This window comes from Poromitra crassiceps (assembly GCF_964638095.1).
Source record: "Poromitra crassiceps genome assembly, chromosome: 4".
Lineage (NCBI taxonomy): Eukaryota > Metazoa > Chordata > Actinopteri > Beryciformes > Melamphaidae > Poromitra > Poromitra crassiceps.
This window is the reverse complement of record NC_139626.1, coordinates 60748428-60760872: the sequence shown is the minus strand read 5'-3', so window position 1 is coordinate 60760872 and position 12445 is coordinate 60748428. Positions and strand designations below refer to the sequence as shown.

The window sequence follows — 12445 nt, the reverse complement described above, 5'->3', positions numbered from 1 at the left end:
GATGACGTCACCTCCAGGCAAAACACATTGAAGTTAAACCTGTTGATGACATCACCTCCAGGCAAAACACATTGAAGTTAAACCTGTTGATAACATCACCTCCAGGCAAAACACATTGAAGTTAAACCTGTTGATGACGTCACGTCCAGGCAACACACATTGAAGTTAAACCTTTGATGACATCACGTCCAGGCAACACACATTGAAGTTAAACCTTTGATGACATCACGTCCAGGCAAAACACATTGAAGTTAAACCTGTTGATGACATCACGTCCAGGCAAAACACATTGAAGTTAAACCTGTTGATGACATCACGTCCAGGTAAAACACATTGAAGTTAAACCTGTTGATGACATCACGTCCAGGCAAAACACATTGAAGTTAAACCGTTGATGACATCACGTCCAGGCAAAACACATTGAAGTTAAACCGTTGATGACATCACGTCCAGGCAACACACATTGAAGTTAAACCGTTGATGACATCACGTCCAGGCAAAACACATTGAAGTTAAACCGTTGATGACATCACGTCCAGGCAAAACACATTGAAGTTAAACCTGTTGATGACATCACGTCCAGGCAACACACATTGAAGTTAAACCGTTGATGACATCACGTCCAGGCAAAAACACATTGAAGTTAAACCTGTTGATGACATTACGTCCAGGCAAAACACATTGAAATTAAACCGTTGATGACATCACGTCCAGTCAAAACACATTGAAGTTAAACCTGTTGATGACATCACGTCCAGGCAAAACACATTGAAATTAAACCGTTGATGACGTCACGTCCAGGCAAAACACATTGAAGTTAAACCTGTTGATGACATCACGTCCAGGCAAAACACATTGAAGTTAAACCTGTTGATGACATCACGTCCAGGCAAAACACATTGAAATTAAACCGTTGATGACGTCACGTCCAGGCAACACACATTGAAGTTAAACCTTTGATGACATCACGTCCAGGCAAAACACATTGAAGTTAAACCGTTGATGACATCACATCCAGGCAAAACACATTGAAGTTAAACCGTTGATGACGTCACGTCCAGGCAAAACACATTGAAGTTAAACCTGTTGGTGACATCACGTCCAGGCAAAACACATTGAAGTTAAACCTGTTGGTGACATCACGTCCAGGCAAAACACATTGAAATTAAACCGTTGATGACGTCACGTCCAGGCAACACACATTGAAGTTAAACCTGTTGGTGACATCACGTCCAGGCAAAACACATTGAAGTTAAACCGTTGATGACATCACGTCCAGGCAAAACACATTGAAGTTAAACCTGTTGGTGACATCACGTCCAGGCAAAACACATTGAAATTAAACCGTTGATGACGTCACGTCCAGGCAAAACACATTGAAGTTAAACCTTTGATGACATCACGTCCAGGCAAAACACATTGAAGTTAAACCGTTGATGACATCACGTCCAGGCAAAACACATTGAAGTTAAACCTGTTGATGACATCACGTCCAGGCAAAACACATTGAAGTTAAACCTGTTGATGACATCACGTCCAGGCAAAACACATTGAAGTTAAACCTTTGATGACATCACGTCCAGGCAAAACAAATTGAAGTTAAACCTGTTGATGACATCACGTCCAGGCAAAACACATTGAAGTTAAACCTTTGATGACATCACGTCCAGGCAAAACACATTGAAGTTAAACCTTTGATGACATCACGTCCAGGCAAAACACATTGAAGTTAAACCTTTGATGACATCACGTCCAGGCAACACACATTGAAGTTAAACCTTTGATGACATCACGTCCAGGCAACACACATTGAAGTTAAACCTTTGATGACGTCACGTCCAGGCAAAACACATTGAAGTTAAACCTGTTGATGACATCACGTCCAGGCAAAACACATTGAAGTTAAACCTGTTGATGACGTCACGTCCAGGCAAAACACATTGAAGTTAAACCTGTTGATGACATCACGTCCAGGCAAAACACATTGAAGTTAAACCTGTTGATGACATCACGTCCAGGTAAAACACATTGAAGTTAAACCTGTTGATGACGTCACGTCCAGGCAAAACACATTGAAGTTAAACCTGTTGATGACATCACGTCCAGGTAAAACACATTGAAGTTAAACCTTTGATGACATCACGTCCAGGCAAAACACATTGAAGTTAAACCTGTTGATGACGTCACGTCCAGGTAAAACACATTGAAGTTAAACCTGTTGATGACATCACGTCCAGGCAAAACACATTGAAGTTAAACCTGTTGATGACGTCACGTCCAGGCAAAACACATTGAAGTTAAACCTGTTGATGACATCACGTCCAGGCAAAACACATTGAAGTTAAACCTGTTGATGACATCACGTCCAGGTAAAACACATTGAAGTTAAACCTGTTGATGACGTCACGTCCAGGCAAAACACATTGAAGTTAAACCTGTTGATGACATCACGTCCAGGTAAAACACATTGAAGTTAAACCTTTGATGACATCACGTCCAGGCAAAACACATTGAAGTTAAACCTTTGATGACGTCACGTCCAGGCAAAACACATTGAAGTTAAACCTGTTGATGACATCACGTCCAGGCAAAACACATTGAAGTTAAACCTGTTGATGACATCACGTCCAGGCAAAACACATTGAAGTTAAACCTGTTGATGACGTCACGTCCAGGTAAAACACATTGAAGTTAAACCTGTTGATGACATCACGTCCAGGCAAAACACATTGAAGTTAAACCTGTTGATGACATCACGTCCAGGCAAAACACGTTGAAGTTAAACCTGTTGATGACATCACGTCCAGGCAAAACACATTGAAGTTAAACCTGTTGATGACATCACGTCCAGGTAAAACACATTGAAGTTAAACCTTTGATGACATCACGTCCAGGCAAAACACATTGAAGTTAAACCTTTGATGACGTCACGTCCAGGCAAAACACATTGAAGTTAAACCTGTTGATGACATCACGTCCAGGCAAAACACATTGAAGTTAAACCTGTTGATGACATCACGTCCAGGCAAAACACATTGAAGTTAAACCTGTTGATGACGTCACGTCCAGGTAAAACACATTGAAGTTAAACCTGTTGATGACATCACGTCCAGGCAAAACACATTGAAGTTAAACCTGTTGATGACATCACGTCCAGGCAACACACATTGAAGTTAAACCTGTTGATGACATCACGTCCAGGCAAAACACATTGAAGTTAAACCGTTGATGACGTCACGTCCAGGTAAAACACATTGAAGTTAAACCTTTGATGACGTCACGTCCAGGCAAAACACATTGAAGTTAAACCTTTGATGACGTCACGTCCAGGCAAAACACATTGAAGTTAAACCTGTTGATGACATCACGTCCAGGCAAAACACATTGAAGTTAAACCGTTGATGACGTCACGTCCAGGCAAAACACATTGAAGTTAAACCTGTTGATGACATCACGTCCAGGCAAAACACATTGAAGTTAAACCGTTGATGACATCACGTCCAGGCAAAACACATTGAAGTTAAACCTGTTGATGACATCACGTCCAGGCAAAACACATTGAAGTTAAACCTGTTGATGACATCACGTCCAGGCAAAACACATTGAAGTTAAACCTTTGATGACGTCACGTCCAGGCAAAACACATTGAAGTTAAACCTGTTGATGACATCACGTCCAGGCAAAACACATTGAAGTTAAACCTGTTGATGACGTCACGTCCAGGCAAAACACATTGAAGTTAAACCTGTTGATGACATCACGTCCAGGTAAAACACATTGAAGTTAAACCTTTGATGACATCACGTCCAGGCAAAACACATTGAAGTTAAACCTTTGATGACATCACGTCCAGGCAAAACACATTGAAGTTAAACCTGTTGATGACATCACGTCCAGGCAAAACACATTGAAGTTAAACCTGTTGATGACATCACGTCCAGGCAAAACACATTGAAGTTAAACCGTTGATGACGTCACGTCCAGGCAAAACACATTGAAGTTAAACCTGTTGATGACATCACGTCCAGGCAAAACACATTGAAGTTAAACCGTTGATGACATCACGTCCAGGCAAAACACATTGAAGTTAAACCTGTTGATGACATCACGTCCAGGCAAAACACATTGAAGTTAAACCTGTTGATGACGTCACGTCCAGGCAAAACACATTGAAGTTAAACCGTTGATGACGTCACGTCCAGGCAAAACACATTGAAGTTAAACCTTTGATGACGTCACGTCCAGGCAAAACACATTGAAGTTAAACCTGTTGATGACATCACGTCCAGGCAAAACACATTGAAGTTAAACCGTTGATGACGTCACGTCCAGGCAAAACACATTGAAGTTAAACCTGTTGATGACATCACGTCCAGGCAAAACACATTGAAGTTAAACCGTTGATGACATCACGTCCAGGCAAAACACATTGAAGTTAAACCTGTTGATGACATCACGTCCAGGCAAAACACATTGAAGTTAAACCTTTGATGACATCACGTCCAGGCAAAACACATTGAAGTTAAACCTGTTGATGACATCACGTCCAGGCAAAACACATTGAAGTTAAACCTGTTGATGACATCACGTCCAGGTAAAACACATTGAAGTTAAACGTCAGCTTTTCATGTCAGTCGCTGCTCTTTGTTGGACGGAGGGTCTGAATTTAATTTCGGGGTTTTCCAGCCCCTAAAAGTTGCGGCAGGCCTCTATTTAGCTGGGCTGTAAACTCTTTTTATAATCATTTTACTGTGTTGTTTTCCAGGACGTCTGGTCAGCCTATAGGGTTACAGTATGTTCATGAGAGAGTCTGGTCAGCCTATAGGGTTATAGTATGTTCATGAGAGAGTCTGGTCAGCCTATAGGGTTATAGTATGTTCATGAGAGAGTCTGGTCAGCCTATAGGGTTATAGTATGTTCATGAGAGAGTCTGGTCAGCCTATAGGGTTATAGTATGTTCATGAGAGAGTCAGCCTATAGGGTTATAGTATGTTCATGAGAGAGTCTGGTCAGCCTATAGGGTTACAGTATGTTCATGAGAGAGTCTGGTCAGCCTATAGGGTTACAGTATGTTCATGAGAGAGTCTGGTCAGCCTATACGGTTATAGTATGTTCATGAGAGAGTCTGGTCAGCCTATAGGGTTATAGTATGTTCATGAGAGAGTCTGGTCAGCCTATAGGGTTACAGTATGTTCATGAGAGAGTCTGGTCAGCCTATAGGGTTATAGTATGTTCATGAGAGAGTCTGGTCAGCCTATAGGGTTATAGTATGTTCATGAGAGAGTCTGGTCAGCCTATAGGGTTATAGTATGTTCATGAGAGAGTCTGGTCAGCCTATAGGGTTACAGTATGTTCATGAGAGAGTCTGGTCAGCCTATAGGGTTATAGTATGTTCATGAGGGAGTCTGGTCAGCCTATAGGGTTATAGTATGTTCATGAGAGAGTCTGGTCAGCCTATAGGGTTATAGTATGTTCATGAGAGAGTCTGGTCAGCCTATAGGGTTATAGTATGTTCATGAGAGAGTCTGGTCAGCCTATAGGGTTATAGTATGTTCATGAGGGAGTCTGGTCAGCCTATAGGGTTATAGTATGTTCATGAGAGAGTCTGGTCAGCCTATAGGGTTATAGTATGTTCATGAGAGAGTCTGGTCAGCCTATAGGGTTATAGTATGTTCATGAGAGAGTCTGGTCAGCCTATAGGGTTATAGTATGTTCATGAGAGAGTCTGGTCAGCCTATAGGGTTATAGTATAGTAGTCCGATCGGCGAGACCTTGTCTCCAAGTCCGACTCCAAGTGCCTCAAGTCCAAGTCCTGAAAATTGGACTCGAGTCCTACAACACTGTGTCATATACGTTTTGCATTTACGTTTTACACTTTTGCCTCATTGTATAAAATGTCCTCTGATTGTAACGGAAGCAGTGAAGTAGCGGCTTGTTTCCTGGCGGGGGCGCTGTGAGCAGGTTCTGAGCCTGCTGTTCTGTGTTCTGTGCAGACGTGCTGAAGGAGCTGGTGCTGCTCAGCCCACATGACTTCCTGCACACGCTGGTCCCCTTCCTGCAGCACAACCACTGCACCTACCACCACAGCAACATCCCCGGTGAGTCTCCTCAAGTCAAGTCACGTTTGTTTTAACCCACTACGTTTGGTTGCAGCCAGGTATTAAAACACAATTCAATCCATCTTAAAATACAACCTGAAAGACAAAATACCAGACAGGACTCGGGGCTGGGTATCGCCACTGACTTCCCGATACGATTCCGATACACAAGGTCCCAAGTCGATACGATTTCCGATAAGATACGATACCGATATCGATATTTTAGTTACAACACCAGTTTTGCTTTGATAATGGAAGAGATTCTCAAAGACCTCAGCTGGTGCATTATTAAAACATATTAATATTTACATTAAGAATCGACCATAAAGCAAGCAGTTACATCATGTAATTATTTTTGATTTAAACATGACCAACATAGTCATTCAACATCTTATCTTTCTTTACAGTCTTCTGTCTCTTCCTTTACAGTCTTCTGTGAGAAGCCAAACAAATTTAGATTTCCACTATACAACAGAATCATTGAACAGCAGCATGTTGTAAACAGTGTTTCATAAAGTATAAATGCTTTGTAAATAAAATTAAATAAAATTAAATACAGCTCATGGACATTTCCAGTTCACAAACATTATAGTGCAAACAGATTTGAGGTCTGTACATCTGGCTGATGGTGCATGCACAATGCACATGTAGCCTACAGTATTTATGTTTTTGTTTCAACTACAAACATAAATAAACGTCAACTTGAAACTATGTTTTAACTACCACACACAGCCTATCATATTATAGCCTATGTTTATTTATTTTTTTAATAAAAAAAAATTGCATTTTAAAATATCGATACTGGGATTTATGTATCGATACTTGATGAATACATGAATATCGATTCAATATTGATATATCGATTTTTTTAACCCAGCCCTAGACATGCTTCCCCCTCTAACTGCTCTTCATCTGTCTTCTCTACACCTGTCACCTCCTCTAACTGCTCTTCATCTGTCTTCTCTACACCTGTCACCTCCTCTAACTGCTCTTCATCTGTCTTCTCTACACCTGTCACCTCCTCTAACTGCTCTTCACCTGTCTTCTCTACACCTGTCACCTCCTCTAACTGCTCTTCATCTGTCTTCTCCACACCTGTCACCTCCTCTAACTGCTCTTCATCTGTCTTCTCTACACCTGTCACCTCCTCTAACTGCTCTTCATCTGTCTTCTCTACACCTGTCACCTCCTCTAACTGCTCTTCATCTGTCTTCTCTACACCTGTCACCTCCTCTAACTGCTCCTCATCTGTCTTCTCTACACCTGTCACCTCCTCTAACTGCTCTTCATCTGTCTTCTCTACACCTGTCACCTCCTCTAACTGCTCTTCATCTGTCTTCTCTACACCTGTCACCTCCTCTAACTGCTCTTCATCTGTCTTCTCTACACCTGTCACCTCCTCTAACTGCTCTTCATCTGTCTTCTCTACACCTGTCACCTCCTCTAACTGCTCTTCATCTGTCTTCTCTACACCTGTCACCTCCTCTAACTTCTCTTCATCTGTCTTCTCTACACATGTCACCACCTCTAACTGCTCTTCATCTGTCTTCTCTACACCTGTCACCTCCTCTAACTGCTCTTCATCTGTCTTCTCTACACCTGTCACCTCCTCTAACTGCTCTTCATCTGTCTTCTCTACACCTGTCACCTCCTCTAACTGCTCTTCATCTGTCTTCTCTACACCTGTCACCTCCTCTAACCCATCTTCATCTGTCTTCTCTACACCTGTCACCTCCTCTAACTGCTCTTCATCTGTCTTCTCTACACCTGTCACCTCTAACTGCTCTTCATCTGTCTTCTCTACACCTGTCACCTCCTCTAACTGCTCTTCATCTGTCTTCTCTACACCTGTCACCTCCTCTAACTGCTCTTCATCTGTCTTCTCTACACCTGTCACCTCCTCTAACTGCTCTTCATCTGTCTTCTCTACACCTGTCACCTCCTCTAACTGCTCTTCACCTGTCTTCTCTACACCTGTCACCTCCTCTAACTGCTCTTCATCTGTCTTCTCCACACCTGTCACCTCCTCTAACTGCTCTTCATCTGTCTTCTCTACACCTGTCACCTCCTCTAACTGCTCTTCATCTGTCTTCTCTACACCTGTCACCTCCTCTAACTGCTCTTCATCTGTCTTCTCTACACCTGTCACCTCCTCTAACTGCTCCTCATCTGTCTTCTCTACACCTGTCACCTCCTCTAACTGCTCTTCATCTGTCTTCTCTACACCTGTCACCTCCTCTAACTGCTCTTCATCTGTCTTCTCTACACCTGTCACCTCCTCTAACTGCTCTTCATCTGTCTTCTCTACACCTGTCACCTCCTCTAACTGCTCTTCATCTGTCTTCTCTACACCTGTCACCTCCTCTAACTTCTCTTCATCTGTCTTCTCTACACATGTCACCACCTCTAACTGCTCTTCATCTGTCTTCTCTACACCTGTCACCTCCTCTAACTGCTCTTCATCTGTCTTCTCTACACCTGTCACCTCCTCTAACTGCTCTTCATCTGTCTTCTCTACACCTGTCACCTCCTCTAACTGCTCTTCATCTGTCTTCTCTACACCTGTCACCTCCTCTAACCCATCTTCATCTGTCTTCTCTACACCTGTCACCTCCTCTAACTGCTCTTCATCTGTCTTCTCTACACCTGTCACCTCTAACTGCTCTTCATCTGTCTTCTCTACACCTGTCACCTCCTCTAACTGCTCTTCATCTGTCTTCTCTACACCTGTCACCTCCTCTAACTGCTCTTCATCTGTCTTCTCTACACCTGTCACCACCTCTAACTGCTCTTCATCTGTCTTCTCTACACCTGTCACCTCCTCTAACTGCTCTTCATCTGTCTTCTCTACACCTGTCACCTCCTCTAACTGCTCTTCATCTGTCTTCTCTACACCTGTCACCTCCTCTAACTCCTCTTCATCTGTCTTCTCTACACCTGTCACCTCCTCTAACTGCTCTTCATCTGTCTTCTCTACACCTGTCACCTCCTCTAACTGCTCTTCATCTGTCTTCTCTACACCTGTCACCACCTCTAACTGCTCTTCATCTGTCTTCTCTACACCTGTCACCTCCTCTAACTGCTCTTCATCTGTCTTCTCTACACCTGTCACCACCTCTAACTGCTCTTCATCTGTCTTCTCTACACCTGTCACCTCCTCTAACTCCTCTTCATCTGTCTTCTCTACACCTGTCACCTCCTCTAACTGCTCTTCATCTGTCTTCTCTACACCTGTCACCTCCTCCAACTGCTCTTCATCTGTCTTCTCTACACCTGTCACCTCCTCTAACTGCTCTTCATCGGTCTTCTCTACACCTGTCACCTCCTCTAACTGCTCTTCATCGGTCTTCTCTACACCTGTCACCTCTAACTGCTCTTCATCGGTCTTCTCTACACCTGTCACCTCCTCTAACTGCTCTTCATCTGTCTTCTCTACACCTGTCACCTCCTCTAACTGCTCTTCATCTGTCTTCTCTACACCTGTCACCTCCTCTAACTGCTCTTCATCGGTCTTCTCTACACCTGTCACCTCCTCTAACTGCTCTTCATCTGTCTTCTCTACACCTGTCACCTCCTCTAACTGCTCTTCATCTGTCTTCTCTACACCTGTCACCTCCTGAGGCAATAGACATCCCAGGGTCTCCAAAATGGCTCAAAAAGGCTTTATTCTGGTTGGCCATTCATTATGAGATGTTTAAAAATGAGTTTCAGCTTGGTGGTCTTCATCAGGACAACAGGTTCCCCACAGGCCTTGAAAGTCCTTGAAAGTTTGTGGATTTGAGAAAACCAAAATAAATTCTTAGAAAAAAGGCCTCAAAAGCACTTGATTGTTTTTATTAGTATATATGTATAATATGAAGAAAACAAATGTGATCTTACAGCATTTACACAGGTTGTGCAAAATGTGCATCATATTCACATTTACAAAGTTACAGAAGGACATACAAGTGAAAAAAACACAAATGTATACAAATTAACACATTTAGTAAATAGATAAATGTACTGAACACGTGTCTAGTGCAGTTTTGTGACTGTGTGTGCATGTGTGTGTGTGTGTGTGTTTGTGTGTGTGCGCGTGTGTGTGTTTGTTTGTGTGTGTGCGTGCGTGTCCCTCAGTGTCGTTTGGGCCCTACCTGCCCTGCAGAGAGAACATCAAGCTGATGGGAGCGAAGAATAACATCCGTCCTCCCAGACCGGAGCTCAACATGTGTCTGCTGCCCTCTATGGTGGAGACCAGCAAGGTGCGCCACCTTTTACTCTGTCCTGTTTTCATAACAAAGTCCCATTACTCATCATGCACCAGGAAGCAGGGTTATCATGCACCAGGAAGCAGGGTTATCATGCACCAGGAAGCAGGGTTATCATGCACCAGGAGCAGGGTTATCATGCACCAGGAGCAGAGTTATCATGCACCAGGAGCAGGGTTATCATGCACCAGGAAGCAGGGTTATCATGCACCAGGAGCAGGGTTATCATGCACCAGGAAGCAGGGTTATCATGCACCAGGAGCAGGGTTATCATGCACCAGGAAGCAGGGTTATCATGCACCAGGAAGCAGGGTTATCATGCACCAGGAAGCAGGGTTATCATGCACCAGGAAGCAGGGTTATCATGCACCAGGAAGCAGGGTTATCATGCACCAGGAGCAGAGTTATCATGCACCAGGAGCAGGGTTATCATGCACCAGGAGCAGGGTTATCATGCACCAGGAAGCAGGGTTATCATGCACCAGGAGCAGGGTTATCATGCACCAGGAAGCAGGGTTATCATACACCAGGAAGCAGGGTTATCATGCACCAGGAAGCAGGGTTATCATGCACCAGGAAGCAGGGTTATCATGCACCAGGAAGCAGGGTTATCATGCACCAGGAGCAGAGTTATCATGCACCAGGAGCAGGGTTATCATGCACCAGGAAGCAGGGTTATCATGCACCAGGAAGCAGGGTTATCATGCACCAGGAGCAGGGTTATCATGCACCAGCAGCAGGGTTATCATGCACCAGGAGCAGGGTTATCATGCACCAGCAGCAGGGTTATCATGCACCAGGAAGCAGGGTTATCATGCACCAGGAAGCAGGGTTATCATGCACCAGCAGCAGGGTTATCATGCACCAGGAAGCAGGGTCATCATGCACCAGGAGCAGGGTTATCATGCACCAGGAAGCAGGGTTATCATGCACCAGCAGCAGGGTTATCATGCACCAGGAAGCAGGGTCATCATGCACCAGGAGCAGGGTTATCATGCACCAGGAAGCAGGGTTATCATGTACCAGGAAGCAGGGTTATCATGCACCAGGAGCAGTTATCATGCACCAGGAAGCAGGGTTATCATGCACCAGGAAGCAGGGTTATCATGCACCAGGAAGCAGGGTTATCATGCACCAGGAAGCAGGGTTATCATGCACCAGCAGCAGGGTTATCATGCACCAGCAGCAGGGTTATCATGCACCAGGAGCAGGGTTATCATGCACCAGCAGCAGGGTTATCATGCACCAGGAGCAGGGTTATCATGTACCAGGAGCAGCGTCATCATGCACCAGGAAGCAGGGTTATCATGCACCAGGAGCAGGGTTATCATGCACCAGGAGCAGGGTTATCATGCACCAGGAAGCAGGGTTATCATGCACCAGGAAGCAGGGTTATCATGCACCAGGAGCAGGGTTATCATGCACCAGGAGCAGGGTTATCATGCAGCAGGAGCAGGGTTATCATGCACCAGGAAGCAGGGTTATCATGCACCAGGAAGCAGGGTTATCATGCACCAGGAAGCAGGGTTATCATGCACCAGGAAGCAGGGTTATCATGCACCAGGAAGCAGGGTTATCATGCACCAGGAGCAGAGTTATCATGCACCAGGAGCAGGGTTATCATGCACCAGGAAGCAGGGTTATCATGCACCAGGAAGCAGGGTTATCATGCACCAGGAGCAGGGTTATCATGCACCAGCAGCAGGGTTATCATGCACCAGGAGCAGGGTTATCATGCACCAGCAGCAGGGTTATCATGCACCAGGAAGCAGGGTTATCATGCACCAGGAAGCAGGGTTATCATGCACCAGCAGCAGGGTTATCATGCACCAGGAAGCAGGGTCATCATGCACCAGGAGCAGGGTTATCATGCACCAGGAAGCAGGGTTATCATGCACCAGCAGCAGGGTTATCATGCACCAGGAAGCAGGGTCATCATGCACCAGGAGCAGGGTTATCATGCACCAGGAAGCAGGGTTATCATGTACCAGGAAGCAGGGTTATCATGCACCAGGAGCAGTTATCATGCACCAGGAAGCAGGGTTATCATGCACCAGGAAGCAGGGTTATCATGCACCAGGAAGCAGGGTTATCATGCAC

General features: G+C 44.6%; 1 protein-coding gene across 1 annotated transcript in view; it reads left to right on the top strand.

Moving 5' to 3' along the window:
- Positions 1–12445, top strand: part of usp34 (ubiquitin specific peptidase 34) — a 249063-nt gene that overhangs the window by 216160 nt on the left and 20458 nt on the right. The window contains 2 exon segments of the mRNA XM_083636161.1: positions 5994–6098; positions 10215–10339. Of these exon segments, the coding sequence (XP_083492287.1) occupies positions 5994–6098; positions 10215–10339 (230 nt within the window).